Below are 18,846 nucleotides of genomic sequence, written 5' to 3'. Positions count from 1 at the left end.
ACAAACCTCTCTGTACAGTCAGAAGCATCGTGTGTGTCTCTTGCTTCATGCTAATGTATCTGCAGTATGTTGAATGATTTAGCAGACAAAGTGTCATCATTTAAGATATTTAAGATTAGTTTTTCTTTTATTAACTTCAAAGCTGCTGAAAAAATGTTACTCATTTGCTGTATTTCAATAAAATATATGCTAAAGTGTTAGCTCAGAGCCTCCCTCAACATAGATTATGCTAAAGTTTAAGTATGCAGCCACTAAACACTCATTTAACATCATCACGACATGATTCCTACACATTTACTGCACTTTGTGATGTAAAACATCTCTCAGCCGACGCTATGGTCATCTCACCCTGCGTGTGAAGTGTCTGGACAGCTGCTGGTACTGGAAGCTGCTCGGGTCTCTCAGAGCATCGTTGTAGGTTTCACCTCTCAGCTTGATGCTCAGCTCCACCACCTGGTCCTTCAGGGGCCTCAGGGGCCTCAGCAAGGTGTCGTCTATCTCGTTACCAATCTGAATGTGCGGGACCATACAGATATGGATTGGGTATTGGTGTGTAAATACAGGTATTTTAACAGTTCTGCAACTGAAAAATGTCAAAAATTATTCAGGCCATACCGAGTTCTCCTGCTCGTCCTCTAAGCCGAAGCCGTTGTTCCCCAGTAAGTTGTCGTCAGCCTCGTATGGTCTCTCTGTTGGATCTGGGAAGTTGCCGTTGTTGTACTCCGCTACATACTTGGTTGTCACCTCTACAGAGGAACCAGTTGTGGCCTCCTCGGTGGCGTCAGTAGCAGTACCTTGGATACTCTCTGTAGTGACTTCAACAACAGTTTCTGGGGTGAAATCATCAGATGTGACTTCTGCTGGAGCCTCTGTCATGATTCCTTCTGAATCTTCTACTGTAACATCAGGGACGATACCCTCAACTTCCTCTGGGACAACCTCTGCAGGAGTACCCGGGATGTCATCCTCACTCAGGGTGCCATCTTCCTCAGGTGCAGGAGCGGACTCTTGGATGTCCTCCTCAGGTGGTTCTACCACTAAAGTTGTGCCTGGATGGGATTCAGTCACAACTTCTGGAGATGTTTCACTTGGAGCTTCTGGGACAATTTCTTTCTCAACTTCTGGAAAAGATTCGGGTTCTGGCTCAGCCACCTGTGTTGTGCCCTCCTTGGTAGTTTCTGGAGGAACTTCTACCTCAGAGTGTCCTGGAGGTTCCACTGTTACCTCCATTTCAGTTGCTGGTGATAATCCCTCCGTGTCTTCTGGAACAACAACAATAACTGGAGTAATCTCCTCATCAGGCTCTGGAGGGGCCTCATCAATGGTCTCCTCCTTTGTAAATTCTGGTTCCCCGACATCACCTTCTTCCTCTGGTATCTCCTCAGAAGGTTCCTCTTCTCTATCCCCCAATGGTTCCCCTCCAGCTGCTTCGTGTTTTTTATCTACAGATGTTATGCCAAGATCTGTTTTATCCTCATCAGTTACTTCGGGTTCTGCTTCTTGTGCCGTTCCCCCTGTAGGTTCCTTCTCTTCTGCCAATTCTTCTACAAATTCTGCTTCTTGTGCTGGTTCTTCTGTAGGTTCCTTTTCTTCTGCCAACTCTTCTACAAGTTCTGTTTCCTGTGCTGGTTCACCTGTGGGTTCTGTCTCTTCTAAAGTTTCCTCTATGTGTTCTGCTTCTTGTGCTGGTTCTTCCATGAGCTGTGTGTCTTCTACAGTTTCTATAGCTTCCACTTCTTGATCTTTTTCTGCTTCCTTTGCAGCATCTTCTGTAGGTTCTACAGTTTCTACAGGTTCTGGTTCTTGTGCAGTTTTTATGGCAGGTTCTGCATCTTCTACAGTTTCCATTACATCTCCTTCCTCTTCCTCTACAGGTTCCATAGGTTCCCCGGGTGTACCTTCTTCTGGCTCTCCCACAACCTCAGCTGTTCCCTCCTCTGTCTCTTCTGTAGTGTCGAATGTTTTTACCGTCCCTTCTTCAACAATTGCTGTTTCTTCTGCTGCATCAACAGGTTCTTCCTCTTCTGTGTCTGGTGTGACATCAACTGGAACTTCTACTGTATCCTTTACAGTAACAGTTGCCTCCTCTGCTTCCTCAGGTACTTGTTCCTCTGCCGTTTCTGCTACATCTCCTCCTATTGGTACCACTTCCTCCTGTGACACAGAGGGATCTTCTGTTTCAACTATCTCTTCTCCTGCTGTTTCTTCAACAAAAGTCTCAATTAGCTTTTTCACATCGGTCTTTATCGTTACTACTTCTGCGGACTCTACTTCAACAGCAGCTTTTGTTGTGTCATCTTCGATAACCAGTGTAGCCTCTTCATGTGTGACTTCTAATTGTACCTCTTCTTCTGGCTTTTCTGTTGCCTCTGGTACTATGTCCTTTACTTCCTCCTCAGGTTTATCTTCTTCTGTTGCCTCTATCACTCCCTCTGTAGTATTTGGTGGTACCTCCTCAGTGACATGAGAAGTGTCTTCATCCTTATCATCTTGTAAGATCACAACGACAGGCTCAGAAGTTACCTCGGCCTTTAGAGACGGTTTGTCCTCATCAATGTCTTCTCTAACTTCTACTATTATCTTGTCTGTTGTGGTCAGAATAGAGGCCTGGGAGGGAACCTCTGTCTCTACTTCTGAGACAGATTCCTGTTCTGGAGTCACATTTATGAATGTCTTAGGTTCTTCTTCTTCTGAATCTGTTATTAGAAATATAGTTGGAGCTTCATCTGAAGGGTGTGCTACAGGTGGTTTCTGTATATCACCTTCAGGTTCTTCAGGCCCATCAGGTACTGTTTGATCAACTGGCTCTGGTGAATCCTCATCAGTTAAGGTTACGTCTGAGGTGGTACCTAAAGAATTGTCTTCAACTTCTTCGTCTTCTGGGACTACTATATCCTCTGCAGTCTCTGGGATTCGCTTTGTCACGACTTCTAAAGGAACCTCAGCAGCAGCCTCTAGAGGTACTTCCTGCTCTACTTCCCCCACAGTGACAGCTTCTGTAGCAGGTATTGCTGTAGGCTTTGGAAGAACCACAACAGCAGCATCTGTGAAGACTTCTTCAGCTACAACCTCTGAGGGTGGCTCCTCTTCTTCTTTTTGAATCACCTCTGAATCAGGTACATCCACGTCTTCTGAAATGATCTCAAGGATCTTGTCATCTTCAACTACCACCTCCTCTTCTGTTACATCTAGGACAGTTTTGTCTTCTCCCACTGGTTTGTGGGTAACTGAGTCTGTGGAAACCTCCACAGTATCTTCAGCAACTTCCTCAACAACTGCTTCATCAGATTCAGAGAGAAGCTCAGTGTCAGTGCCACCTCCAGTCTCCTGGACATCTTCAGTGTCTTGTGGTACAGCAGCAACAGCAAGGTCAGAGGTCAAATCCACAGGAACATCTGTCAGTGTTATAGCAGGAGCCTCTTGAACCGACCCTTCAGTTGCAGAAAGTGGAGGGGTCCAAGCAGTGACCATGTAGTCGGGCAAAAAGTCGCCCCGGTCCGTTGAGGTAGTCTCCGATCCAATAAAGATGACATCGTCGCCTGTAAGGTGACAGTAATAGATAAAATGTCAGTATACAGAATTATACAGGTATAACTAATTCCTCCACCTGACTTTTCTTTTGACATTTTTAATTCAATAAATGTGACACAACTGGATGGATCTGCTTTGTAACGGAGCTGCAAGTTTATTCAAGTTTACTCTGGAACAAGAATGAAAATGTTTATTTACCTTTTTTAATGTACGTCTTGATATGACGGTTTGATATGAATTGGGTGAGAATTGTTTCTTTTCATTACAAAGTCTAATTATTGTGTGTACCCCAATTATCCAAAAGATTTGGGTACTTCAGAAGCTGATTCACTGACTGGTTGTTACAGTAAGAGTCTGAAGATTTTGGTTCTCATTCGGGGGCTAACAAATACTTTTAAATCAAACGCATTCTCCAAAGCAAGTTGTCGTAATTAATATGTATAACTTTAGCTTTAATTCAAGCCATACATTCATTCGGTAGTGTAATTATTGCGCTACTAAATCACAAATAAGATCCAAGCCCCTTCAGAGAGTTGTACTTCCCTTCACAAACTCTCTCTTGCATAGTAGCGACAAATATTAAAAAAAATATATCAATCACAGTGTCCCAGACCCAAATGTCATTGAACAAATCCAGAGTTTCCCCTCCACTAAAGACCAGAGAGCAGCCACCTGCAGCTGTGATCACACTAACCCTGATACTCATCTAGCAGTAACTCGTCTACGTCTCTGCTGCTGGTCCTTCATTGACCAGGCTGCTGCCTGTAAATAGGCTTACTGATCTATTCTGAGAGTATAGCGTGTGACGGGAATCCGCCTGCAGCACCCACTCCTCCTCTGATAAGACCGATCGGGGTGCAAGTTGACAGATTTCAAACCTGAAAGCACATTTAGGCTTTTATAAAACCAGGATTTCTCAACGCGTGGGTCGCCACCCATCATGAGGACAAATAAAACTTTCAATAAGTCATCAAGGGATCACCGATAAGAAACTATTAACCACGTGTTGTCAGCTGAAGTCTGTCAATGACATGGCTTCCTTTTGGCTTCAATAAATGTTTTAAATTCAAGCTTTAAGCTTAAAAAGTATTTTCATTGTCAAAGCTGCTGTAAAAATATAAAATGCTGTAAATCACTGAACCTTTTAAAAACGAGTGTGAAACCTTGTATATATGTATTTACAATCCAGACATAAATATGAATAAATACAGATATATAAATGAATACATCGTATTAAATCCTGCTTCTTTTCACAGTGAAAGACCTACTTGAAGGTCATTTTTAATTGATTCCAGCAGTTTTTATTTCACAACCTTCTCATTCACTTCAATGAGAAAGTGTATCAAGACTTTTGACAGGTACTGTATGTGTCACTCTGGGTCAAAAGACCTGAGCTTTGACAAACATTAGGCTGTAAAAAGTTAGAAAACTAATTATTTAATCTACGGGAAGACAGAGACAGATGAAGCCTCGTGTTTTTCATTCGCAGTTGCAAATATAGTAGCTGAGACATTTTCCTGGAGCCATTTAATGTGAAAAACTCTTCTCAAGAGGTTTATTTTTAATATGGAAGTGTTCGAGTCTTTCCAACATGGCTCCACCTTTTGTTTTTGATTTTTATGAGGATCAAACTAAACTCAAACCGAAATGATCAGCTGTGCAGGCCTTGGGCAAAAACGGCAAATATTCCCCAGTTTCAGCTTTTAAATTGTGAGGATTTGCTGTTTTTCTTATGTATCATGTGATAATAAAGTGAATATCTTCAAATTTTAAACTTGAGATAATCGTTGATATCATTACGAGATGTAAAAGTTCAGTCATTTCGGCTCAGGTGTGTTTACCTGGCAGCGTCTCCATCACTGATCCTCCGGTCTGGACGGTCGTAGTTTCAGAGCTGCAGGAGAAACAAAGAGACAAAAGCTGCATTTAATAAAACAACATAAACCAGCTGACAGACTGAGAGAGCAGCAGCAGGATCTCACACTCTGATTGATTTTACACTTTTAGTTTTCTGTTTTAACTGTATGGAGAGCAAACAGTTTATCAGGTTTGGTTATTGATTAGGACTGTAGGAGATACTTTTACATCACTGTCTCAGACTTTCCCAAAAGTTTGACATTAAAAACATGAATTCCTTCAATTTAACTCATTTACCTTTAAACAGTAAGAATGTTTGTATTATTTTTTTTCCTTTACTCTCATTATTCTTGTTTTATTTCATTACAAAACTGCTCTTTTTAAGGATTTCACTGTTACACCAGAACTATAAAAATGTCACAAACTGGAGGTTATGAAACCACCGAAGCTTCGCTGTCCAGTGTGTCTCCAAATTAAGAATTTTTCACATAAACTGAATGATCGAGTATTTTTTTAAGGGTCAAGATACTCTAAACATTTACAAACCAAGTGGATTATCTGGAAAATGTATTTATACAAACCTAAAAGAGGAAATGAAAGTTCAGGGAAAGTTTACATTTGAGACATATATAGTTTTCACAGTGACATTAAATAAAACAATTATAAATCAAATGAGTCCAAGTTTCTGTCCAAGAGTGAAACAGAAGACAACAGATGTGATTCCTTAACAGAAACATCAGTAGAAAGTTTTGTACCCTCAGCAAAAGTTGAATAAAGCAAAGGGAATTTTAGTTATTTTAAGATTTCTTATGTTCCTGCAGTTTTCTGGTGCAGTTCAGTTTGTGTTCTGAATGACTGAAAGAAGAAAAATCATAAATAAAACCTTTAAATTTGAATCTGGGAGGTAAAATCAGCAGCAGCTTCACTGGCAGTGATGTTTAAAGACCTCAAACAAAAATAAAAGTTCATTTTCTTGTATTTACAACAAAAATTCAACTTTTTAGGTGCAAGAACTGGCAAAGAAACAACACTTAAGAGTTAATGTAGATGAAACATCTGTGAATCCTTAAAATAATTGGCACTCCCTTTTAAATTTATTAACAAACAGCCATCCCAACACAGCTGCAGCGAGGCATTTTTACAGTGAGAATTAACAGAAACCGCAAGAGTGTTATAAGTGCAACAAGCCAAACAAAGCAAAGACAACAAACAAACATCTCACATACAAACACTCGAGCCTGGAAAACAAAAAAACAACACATCGTCTTTTCTGTTTCTGGGTCATTAAAAATCCATTTTTACACTTTAATAACTTTATGCTCAAATCTTTTTCCTCACCTTTATGTATATTAAGACTAAATTATACATTTTATGTTTGTTTGTTTGTGTTTAATAAACATGTACACCTGTTTTTTTCCTGTAAAATTTAGGAAAGTAACCCTTAACATAAAATAAACCCAGTCTGATTATGTTTGAACTTACTATCCTACATTTCATCCAAGTAAAAATGATAAAAAAATAAAATTAAAATTAAAAACTGACAGCGTTCATATATTGTGTGTAATTATTATTTATTATTATTTCATGCTCTGTTCTGTTATTTTACCCAACTAAAGATAAAATATAGAATAATTAAAATTATTGTGCAATACATAAGAGTTAACTTTTAGCTGCGTTTTGAGTTGACTGCTAACAAGCAAGCTAATATACTACTGGATTTTAGCATGCTAACATTTAGCATGTTTGTTTGTTTAAGCGTGTGTTAGCCTGCTACTGTGTTAGCATCATGGATGTATTTTAAGCTGGATAGGGTGAAAATTCCCCCGCAGCCCAAAAAGCATTTTCCCCAAAGACCACCACTGTAAAAGAGACGTCTGTAAAACTGTCGACAGAACACCTCCATCTGCAAACAAGGTCAGTTATGACTCTTTCTATTATGAATTTTTGATCCATTGAGGTTTTATACTTGTAAAACTTTCCTCAAACCGAGAAGAGCGATTTAAAAATCTGTGATGTAATCACAATGTCAATCATGACTCTGTGGGCCGAGCAGGAAGTCGCTGTGTAGTGGTCTGCATATCCTCCCCAGACGTAAACCTGGAAGCTAGAAGCTTTTTTTTGGTGTATGCACCAGCCAAGCAGATCTTACTGGACTGAATGGGCGCCATTTTCGGTCCGGTATCCAGCTTTTATAATACATCCATAGTAAGCATACTAATATATTACGTTTAACAAGCTAACATGCTAATGTGTAGCATGTTAGCTTGTTAACATGCATGTGCTCTACTGACTGAGATTAAACTAAAATCTAAAAAAGCTTAATCGCGTCTCTACTCACTGAGTTGAAGCGCATTTATCAGTTTTAATTTTTAAGATAAGACCAAAGTAAAATAAAAGCTTTTAACTTTTTAACAGCAACCTGTTTTTGATAGTTTACTAAACTTTCTCCTGAGAATGTGTCTGATCTCTTACAGATTCCTTGAAGCCCTAAAAGATGATATTTTTTTATTTTGTGCATCTAAAATAAAGAAAATAACATCTTTCCGTCCTATTTCTATTTCTATTTGTTGGTTAACTGACTCCAGCCCCACTGTTGGTTGGTGTCTGGTGTCTGCAGGCCTACCTGCATGGAGGAGGGCCTGAGGTGTTGGGCACACTGCAGCAGGTGATGAAACACAGCACAGGTGTCAATACACAACCACAGATGTTCAGTCTTTACCTTTAATTAGTTATGTAACATCGCAAAAAAAATGAGTTGAACAAGTCATTAAGTTTAGTATCAAGTCTAAAAAATCTTGTTCTCCTTAAAAGAAGTGAAACTCTGATTTGCAAAGAGGGTGAGAATATTGATCTGAAGCAAAGAGATGCAGAGATTCTGATTAGCTTTTTAACTTCTACATTTTTTTGGGCTATTTAAATAAAACTGACCTGCTTTGAATTGACTATTCTCATATCAGATTACATTATCTGATGCTGTACAATAATACTTTTTTATTTTAAATGTCTTTGAACATTTGTCAGTTTTAACTTTTAAGATAAAATAAAAGCATTTTGTAAATGTAGTTAACTATCAAGTACAAAATCAAAACAATTTTCAACAAACTACACAAAACTGAGAGTGAACGATTACTATTATGATTGAAATATAATCAAATATAATATAATAAACATAATATATATCACATAACAGTATAATATAGTTTACTGTTGCTGTTAACAGTAATTGTCAAATTCCAATTTGAGAAAACAGGGGTGAAGCTTAAAATATTAAATATTTCTAGAAATTGATTTTTAAAGAGAACAAGATTCAGAGAATTGACACGTCACTAAATGACTGTTGAATCAATATTTTTTTGCACTTTTTGAAACAGTTTCACGAACACCAGAATAAGAACACAAGACGTGTAACAAAAACTCCCATCAGCGTACACTGACCTGTTCATCGCTGCAGCCATGGAAACTCTCTGAAAGAAACAAACACATCGTCGGCCAACAGAGTTATCGCGGTTTATCAGCAAACAGAAGTAAAATGTTTGTTGTGGCTCAGAAACAAGAATTTAATGTGACAGAAGAATAACGTATATCTCTGCAAGACAAGTATCCATCCATCCATCCAGTAAAATGTCCTCATCTTTGTTTTTATTCAGGTAAATTTTATTCATGAATCTTTCAAAAGAAGACTATCATGCACAGTAGTTAGCAGAAGTGGAGCTGCAGCTAACGACTGTTTTCATCATCAATTAATCTGCTCGTTATTTCCTTGACGTCACATCTGAGAAGCTGAAACCAGAGAACATTTGGTTGAAAAATGACAGAACAGATTCAATTTTCAAAATAGTTGCAGATTAATTTTCTGTCGATCGACTAATAACGACGAGTAATCACTGAAGTACTAACAATGATTAATATTAGTAGTATTAACACTATTTCTCATATATATTAAATGATTAAAGTAAATATTATATTCCTTAGAGTAATAATATAATATTGCATTTTATTGTATTATTATTCAGTATATGAACTACATATTAATGTATGTTGTAATGTAATCATTTATATTTTTCATACATTTTAGAAATAAATTTTGTATATATAAATAAATATGTATTTGTATCTGTATGACTCACTAAATTATTATTTATTATATTATGTTTTCATTAATTCCTTATTTTAATTTATTTATTTAATTGTAAACAGTCTGTTTATCTGTTTCCTACTTCATTCAGCCTGTCTCTCGTACTAACCTTTGACTTTATTGATTCCCGCCCTAACGCTGGGGATCAATATCTGTGTCATCTTATAGTTTGTCACATATAAACTATAATAAAATATTAAACAATGAGCAGAAGTAGTCAATCATGCAGATCTACATCAGCCATGAAAAATAACGGTTTACTCACGCTCCTGATGAGGCTGATGTGCTCTTCTGATTGGCTGAAGAACCTGCCGATCTCCATGACGCTGATGCTGCCGTCCATGCAGCGACCGACCCAGTCCTGGTACTCTTCCCGCTCCGGCAGCCGGTCCCAGAAGATCTTAAAGGCTTCCCACACCGTCTCCTGACACACTGAAACACACACACAGACATGTATAAGGCTGACGTCAACCCTAAACTCAAGTCTTTTCCTTTATACACACATACAGAGAGAGAAATCAGTTGCAAAATACATTCAATATGACAAATTTGCCCTCATTTTAGAGTTAAGATAGAACAGGAAAACAAAAGGCGTGTATACGACTCGGGCCATTGATATTGTGCAACTGATCCGTTAGAGTGATAAATGTATTGAAGAAGAGGATGCCAAATCCTGCTGGAACGTTTGGGTTTGTTTAATAGTGAGAAACGTTTTCTCTCCAGGTGAAAGTTTTACTCTTTCTTCCAGCCATCATTTGACACATGGAGATTTTTGCCTTTTTCCAAAACATCCAATTTCATTTCTTTGCTACAGTAAATGCATAAGATAGCAGGTGTTGTTGACATTTACTTAAGCAGGGAAAACTGATCAGAAGAGGGTCAGATTCCATAACTGTACACAACATAACTGATCGAATTTGGCATGTTTTAGTCCAAAATAGAGTGAAGTTAGGACAGAGAACATAACTGTGGCTTCTTCAGTATGGCGTTTGTCACAAAGTGGGGACACATCTGGAAAGATTTTGTGTAACTTTGTTTTAGCATAATGAAGTCTGTGGATAATCTTAAATTGAATAAGGCAGTGCTGAGAGTTGGCAGAGCATTTGTGTATGTTCTCCAGAACCTGATCCCAAAGATCACCATCTATCTCCACATCCAGCTCCTGTTCCCAGCATGTGTTTACAGAGGTAATAATGAGCTACAGACTATAGATAACAGGTGTCTCTACCTGCCTCCCATCTTCAAGAATCCATCAAACTTTGCTGGTTCTATTTTCTCTAGACTGGGCACGTATTAAGTATAAGTATCTGAAGAAGTTGCTCCTATGGAGACCACATTGGACCTGAAGATGACTGAAGGAGGCAAAACTCCCGTCTGTAACCAGGTCTACAACAGTCCGCATACTAAAGCTAAACTCAGGTCTTAACCCTGAAAAACAAGATTCAGCTTTTTGGTCCACAGAACAGAGGAGGGTCCCCGTAATGCAGGTTGACAAGTTTCAGGTCTTCATTAACTGAATGTACTTTCTTTCTTACTGCTAATCTTCCTCTGTTGTTTATAATTTGAGATGTTTAATTAGTTATTCTACCAGTCATGAAACTAGCTGTCTGAGGTTAACATGTTACTAATTCTACATTTAAGTGAACTCTACATGTAGGTTAACAGATAGATTAATTATGAGGTTTCTTTGGAGACTTAACGTTGTTCTTTTATGTTGATACTAACCGAGCTTAAAACAAACTTGTTTTTCTTGAAAGCTGGATGTTTTAGAAATCCAACAGGATGTGTAAATAACAACAGATCCTGTTTACTGTGTCTTGTTGGAGTCCTTTCAGATCGTTGTCATGTAAACAGGATGTTTCCACGAAGCAAAACTAACTAAGCAACTCTGTCCAAGTTTGGCCGTTCAGGCTGAAATAGGCGCTGATGTTGGACTGAATCTGGACAGTGATGACAGAGAGGAGACCACATTCGGCCAAAATGACATCAGCTGCCTGGTGAGCAGCATCACACTGGTGAAATTTACTCAATGAAAAGGTCGTTTCAGGTGGAACACGCTTACATCGGAGTATATAAATATGTTTCATTTGTGATATTAAAGAGTTCATTGTGTCTTATTTAAAATCACGATACAAGTTATAACAAACTGTATTTACATCATGAAAAATGAAGCGACTAAAAGGACGGAAGAGCGATGCTGGCTGGTGTCCAGCAGTCCCTCCTCCCTCCATCATCCCTCCATCCCTCCATCCATCATCCCTCCATCCCTCCATCCATCATCCCTCCATCTATCCATCATCCCTCCATCCATCCATCATCCATCCCTCCATCCATCCATCCCTCCATCCATCCCTCCATCATCCATCCATCCATCATCCCTCCATCCATCATCCCTCCATCCATCATCCATCCATCCATCCATCCATCCATCCCTCCATCCATCCATCCCTCCATCCATCCCTCCATCATCCATCCATCCATCATCCCTCCATCCATCCCTCTATCCATCATCCATCCATCCATCCATCCATCCCTCCATCCATCATCCATCCCTCCATCCATCATCCATCCCTCCATCATCCATCCATCCATCCCTCCATCCATCATCCATCCCTCCATCATCCATCCATCCATCATCCCTCCATCCATCCATCATCCATCCCTCCATCCATCCCTCCATCATCCCTCCATCCATCATCCATCCATCCATCATCCATCCCTCCATCCATCCATCCCTCCATCCATCCCTCCATCATCCCTCCATCCATCCCTCCATCATCCATCCATCCATCCATCCATCATCCCTCCATCCATCCATCCATCATCCATCCATCCATCCATCCATCCCTCCATCCATCATCCATCCCTCCATCCCTCCATCATCCATCCATCCATCATCCCTCCATCCATCCCTCCATCATCCATCCATCCATCCATCCATCATCCATCCATCCATCCATCCATCATCCCTCCATCCATCCATCATCCCTCCATCCATCCCTCCATCCATCCATCCATCCATCCATCATCCATCCATCCCTCCTTCCATCCATCCATCCATCCATCCATCCATCCATCCATCCATCCATCCATCCATCCCTCCCTCCTTCCATCCATCCATCCCTCCATCCATCCATCATCCATCCCTCCATCCCTGATGGTGCTGACACAGAGCTCACAGTCAGTACTTTCCTTACAGATGGATGATGTCACTGAACTAGACGTTGCGTTTCAATGAAGTTTCCTGTTTGGAGGAAGTGGCAGCGACGGCGTTCAGGGTTTTAAACTCTGTCTGCACTTGGAGAACTTTCAGGCAGTTTGAAAGAAGATGTCAATCAAATGAAACATGTTGTCCAACAAGGCTGGATTATCAACCGCAGAACCTCCAACAGCCTTCAGAAGCCTTTTAAGTGTGCCAGTTGGTTTGTGGTCATTTGATTAATTGGGAATATTGGGAATATGTCCCAGTGGAAGATCTTGAAAAGAGGCCTCGTGTAAAAATCTAGTGGTAAGACTTCATTATTTCAGTTGATATTTTGCTCACAAGGTTCATATTTCTAAATTTATTTATATTTGATCAAGTCAAATATACCACATGGCCAAACTGGGGCCAATGTTCTTACAGAAAAAATGCCTCAATGTTGTCCACTAAAATGTTAAAAATCTTGTTAAATGTTTAAAAAAATACTCTTCCTCTCATCGCTGTTTGCCAATTTACCAAGAGTTTCCATTTTGGCCCAAATATAGACCAAGAAACATCTGTTTAAATCCAGACATGTGTATGTGAAGTCACATTTATTCATATCTGGACTAAATGCTTTTATGCAACCTTCAGTTTATATTGTTTAAAGACTGTTTCTAAATATTCTTTACATTCTGAAATTAATCTGGAAAGTCTCCACTCATGACAAAAACTGGCTTTTGAATAGAAGTTTGATTGAAGGCTGAAGATGTTTGACGTTGTTGAGTGAAAACATGTTGATGGTTGAGTTTTCACTTCATCTGCAGGATTAGCAGCTGCTGAAGCTTCCAGTCTGTTAAAACTGGATCAACTGAGCTGTGAGTTTCTGTTCTCTGAGTTTTTTTTTACTGTATCTCTGCTTCTCAACTCTTTGAGGGTTCGAGGTTTTCATGGAACAAAAATCAATCAAGCCTTTTGAAACAGCGGAAAAAACAAAGGCTTAAACGTGAGTCTAAATGACTTGTTAAGAAGGTCGTGTTTTCGCTGTTTATCTGGATCTGCATGACCTCTGACCCCGTTGGGATCGGCTGCCTTTAAATGCGGCAGACTTGGAGTTTAAGCTTGTAAGTCAGTTGGATAAGAGCTACAGTGAAACACCTTCAGCATTAAAAGGTAGAAATGTGAAGAAAAGGGAATTTTGTCCCTTTTGAAATAGTCTTAAAGACAAAAAAAAACAAGTAAACTAGTAAACATCAGGCAACTGAAACGTCACACTGAAGTCAGACGAATGAATCAAAAACCAGTCATGAAGGAGCAGACAGGAAGCACTGACGTACCTCTGAGGTGAAAGTAGTTGAAGTGGTTGGCGACGGCCTGGTCGAAGGTCTCCTGACTGCAGAGTTTGACTCCACTGGGAAACAGAATATTCCTTTTCCTTCGAGTCAGAGCACCGTGTCGCCTGAACAACAGCTCATCCGAAGAAGTCTGCAGGCCTTCAGATTCCAACTCGCCCAAATATCCTCCACGCCCCTCCGACTGCGCCTTCCGCTCACGAGTGGCATCTGTAGGCATCCAGAGAGGCGTTCAGTGAAAGCACACGTATGCGGTTAATATGTTTTATATAATAACATCACACAAACCTGTTTCCACTGAGATGCATTCAGACAGCAGCATGGCCCCGAGCGCCCACAGCGCCAACCTCCCACACTTTCCAGCCATTTGTAGAAAAAAGCTAGACCTCCTCCTCCAAAGCTCCGGCTCCGGACTGGCTGCTTAGTTCTGCCTCCACAGCGGCGTCCTGCTCGCAGTCATCCATCCACTAGATCGCATGCCGTTTGTCAGAAGAAAAGAGGAACTAGAGGGATATTGTCCAAAGCTCGGGACGGTCCTGACGCGGTGTCACCGGGCTTGCTCGTTGCTTCCTCTCAGGTGAGCAGATGGGACTTTGCGGGGGAGATTTTTTTTTTTCTTCTCTCTGCTCTAATCCTATTTGTTAAGCTGCTGGAGTGGATGACTGTCAGAGCCGCTGTGCACAGCGTCAGCCTTCAGCGCTGCGACGGCTCAGCCTCCGTTAGACAAAATCAAAACCAACTGAAACACAAACCTTCAGGGTTCAAGTCTGTTCAGGTTGAGATGAACAAACAAAATCAATCAATAAATCAAAAGTAAGTAGAAGGAACTTCAGAGCTGATGGATACGTTCCTACCTGAGCTCTGCCACAGCTCCACAAAGGTTCATTTCCCATGATTCACCAGTGTAAGTGATGCTTTTAACAGCCAAAAAAACAACAACAAACAAACAAACAAACAACTGATGCACAATTTGCAGCTGGTTTTCTTACAAATCTACAGTCCAGATCATTTTGTCTTCAAATCTTTAAACAAAAGATGATCAATAACTATCAGTCAGTGTCAAAAAGTTTGACTAAAACCTAAAAATTTTTGTCAATTTTTTAAATTTACTCCTCAAACATCTGATGTCGTCTGCAGACAATAATAGTGAGTCTATCAGGATCCTGAAAGCACCGAAACGAAATAAAAAACTTCTCTGGTTTCATACGTCAGGATATTCATGAAGGTCAGATCTATCATGTTAGAGGTCGTAATAAGAACCAGTGAGACCAGTTGGAGGATTTTGTTGGGGGGTTTTGGGATCCAGGTGGGATCATCAGCCAGGTGGTCGTTCCAGCAGACAGATCACGGTGGATTACCTCGACTCGCTGCCAGAACACGTTCGGCATTAAAGGGTCAAAGGCGACAGTGAAGCGTCCCGACCCAAACCCTCCTTATTCGCTCTGACACACTCACGCTTTCCTGCCGCCGTTTTCATTCAATCACTTTAAACTTTCAGGAGAATTGAAGTGCAGCAGTTGTATTTATTATTTATTGTTTTTTTGTTAATGAACTTTTAAATTGGACTGAAAAATGTAAATTTAAACTAAGTAGTTCAGTGAAAAATGCATCTGCAAGTTTGTTCATTGTTATATTTTCAGACAATAACTGGTTTTTCAAAAGTATCATATTTTTAATAACACATTGTGTTATTATTAAAACTGAAATTGCACATGTATTTTGGGTTTTGGAGGTTGTGATGAATATTTTTTTGGCTGTGAATGACAAAATGTCTTCAGTATGTAACATATAATAATAATAATAATAATAATTAATTAATAAAATGCTCCATATATAGTATATAAATATAATGTATTAATGTAAATTATAATATGTTTGATTTATTCTTAATGTATTTATTAGTTTAACAGTAACAAATAGTAACATGTAAATATTATTATTTATCTTATTTTCTATTGTTATTATATGAGATGTTCAGTTCACATACTCTGATCCAGTTTTGAGGAAATAAAGTGATCACTTTGTTTTCCCACTAACGACTCACAACAGATCATTAAATTAGAAGCTGAAGTGGTGTACTGGGTTTTCTTTAATGAGACTGGTCCTGGTCCAGACTGTGACCCCCCGCTGCATCACAGTCAACAACGGCAGACATCTTTTATTGGATAACGAGATTAACGAGACCGAGAGGAGAGGAAACAAGTTCAACTCTTATTACACAACAGCAACATTAATATCTTCTGATATTCATGTCGTATCTTAAATTATTCAGGTTTTACTGGATCTGTGAGGACTTTAATGACAGAATTCCTTCCAGACAGGGATGGTTTTATCTCGGAGTCCAGCAGGGAACCAGGATCAGTTTTCTTCAGGACTCACTTAGATTATTTTTGGGAGTCGGGTTGGAGGCCATAAATCTGTCTAATCTTAACCTCCCATCGCTCAGATTAGCTTCTCTACGGGGCACAACATGAACTCATCGCCGTCTCCGACCGCAGCGACTCTTTATAAACGGAGACGGTTTCTTTTTTAGCCTCTGATGATGCTCCGAAGGGATAAATGTGTCTTTGCTGTGCTGGGGTCAGAGGTCAAGGCTGAAGCAGCGCCCCCTGCAGTCCAAACTAAAATACACAACTTTACATGTGAACCGCAGAAGCGTCGTCACTGAATCATCAATATGAATAAAAATAATAAATAGTACACAACATTAAAATTAACACTTTGTTTTATCATTTCATCCACTTTTCTTTATGTTTGATTGTAAATGTTAAAATGTTTTAAATTTTAATTTAAATTCTAATATTTATACATATTTGTAAATACAAATATAAATAAATAAACAGATATTTTCTATTTTCTGTACGGACATATAGTATTTATTATATGACGACATATTGTATATCACTATATTTATATGTTATTATATTTATTATGTGTTTATAGAGCAGCAAACGTTACAGTGTGTTATAAACCATCTATGAACTGTTTATATTCTGATTATTAATGATACATCAGTGTTATCAGGAATGCTTATGTGGTAACATTATTTGAATAATTTAACATTTATTATTAACATTTTAAGTGCTGATTTGTGTATTTGTCAACAATGTAAACTCTTTTCTATATTTAAAACTTAATACGACACATCACTAAATATGATTTATTATCAATCATTCATTATCTGTTAAAATTGAAAAATACATAAAAATGTATAAACATGTGTCTGCTTACAACAACGTAATACTGTTGTAATGTTACAATCATCTATTAATAGTTCATATATAATATATATTTTAAATCTTTACTGAGTTTTCTGTGAGCCCCCCCCCCGCCCCCCCCCCCAGTCTGATCTGAGGTAATGAGCTGTAAGCTGATTGGTCCTCTGTGGGGGGCGCTCCGCTAAAAGCCCCGAGATTACACACACACACACACACACACACATTTCTATACACACACTCTGATAGTAACCCAGTGACCTCTGACCTCAGCTTAGAGGACAGGGACACGCCCTCCTCACTGTGACATCACTGATCACTAAACACTCATTAATTATTCATTAATGACTAAAACTTCATTATAACCAGCAGATAATAAATAATCTCATTAGTGCTCAGATGTTAATTAATAGTTTAACACATTCAAAATATTCATCAATTTATTTATAATAAACCTAAACTGAACTTTTATCCAGATATCAGGAATATTCAAAACATCATTAATATTAATAATAATAACTGTTATTGGTATTACTGTTATTACCATCTTCATTCTGCATTACTACTAACTATATTTAAAATAATTATATTATATGATGAATAACACTAAAAGCATCATCATTATATAATCTTATTATAATAGTTATGTTATACAAAAGTGTCATATATAGCGATATAATGTAATAATATTAGTATATGAACCTCAGTATATTAAACTATGTATTAACAACCACACTAATAATAATAATAATAACAATAATAATAATAATAATATGTGACTTACTGTTCTCACAATTACATAATACTTTATAGTTATATATGAACATACTTTTATAAATACAGGCCTTATTTTCATATTTTTGTCATGTATGTGTCTAAAAATATCATATATAGAAATATAATGTAATAATAATAATAACAGTATATGAATAGTATTAAAATAATATATCACCTGCTAACAATCATAATAATAAACTGTATTCAGTGACTTATTGTTACACATATATATACACACACACACACATGTGTGTGTGTGTGTATAAATAATAAAGTCATTTTAAGCAGCGGTGGAAGAAGTATTCAAAAGTATTATGAGCTTGATGTAGTTAAAGTATATATATATATATATATATATATATATATATATATATATATATATATATATATATATATATATATATATATATATTAACATGTTAAAATATAATTCTATAACAATAATAAAGGTAGTCGTAATAACAATCATATTTTGTAATATGAAATTACTTAGTAATAGTGTAAATACTATTATTATTTATAAACATAAGTCATATACTCTGAATTATATATTATATATATATTATATAATTAAATACATAGAAAATGTGGGTGATGTTTCCATCATTATTTATTTTATTATAAATAAATGAACTGATGATGATGATGATGATGATGATGGTGAGAATCTCTTCCAGAAGGATTGTGGGAAGTGACCTGGATCCTTCATCTCTTCAGATGTGTGATTATTGTTTGATTTAAACTCTTCTTCTTCTTCTTCTTCTTCTTCTGTGTTTTCTTCTGGCTGAGACTTGAATC

At 38.1% G+C, this 18,846-nt stretch overlaps 1 protein-coding gene across 2 annotated transcripts in view; it reads right to left on the bottom strand.

Annotated features, from left to right (window-relative positions):
- The window catches only part of impg2b (interphotoreceptor matrix proteoglycan 2b), a 38,440-nt gene extending 23,423 nt beyond the window's left edge, over window positions 1-15,017 (bottom strand). For both annotated transcript variants that reach the window (XM_067582971.1, XM_067582972.1), the window contains exons 1-7: window positions 14,345-15,017; window positions 14,042-14,266; window positions 9,789-9,955; window positions 8,824-8,852; window positions 5,373-5,425; window positions 616-3,539; window positions 349-510 (exon numbers count right to left, since the gene is read on the bottom strand). In XM_067582971.1, coding sequence (XP_067439072.1) covers window positions 349-510; window positions 616-3,539; window positions 5,373-5,425; window positions 8,824-8,852; window positions 9,789-9,955; window positions 14,042-14,266; window positions 14,345-14,423 — 3,639 coding nt within the window. In that variant the 5' untranslated portion in view covers window positions 14,424-15,017. The remainder of the gene's footprint in view (window positions 1-348; window positions 511-615; window positions 3,540-5,372; window positions 5,426-8,823; window positions 8,853-9,788; window positions 9,956-14,041; window positions 14,267-14,344) is intronic.
- Window positions 15,018-18,846: the final 3,829 nt, after the last annotated feature.

This window comes from Thunnus thynnus, chromosome 24, assembly GCF_963924715.1.
Source record: "Thunnus thynnus chromosome 24, fThuThy2.1, whole genome shotgun sequence".
In the NCBI taxonomy this organism is placed as follows: domain Eukaryota; kingdom Metazoa; phylum Chordata; class Actinopteri; order Scombriformes; family Scombridae; genus Thunnus; species Thunnus thynnus.
The sequence above is the reverse complement of the archived record's forward strand: the minus strand, read 5'-3'. Positions and strand labels throughout refer to the sequence as shown.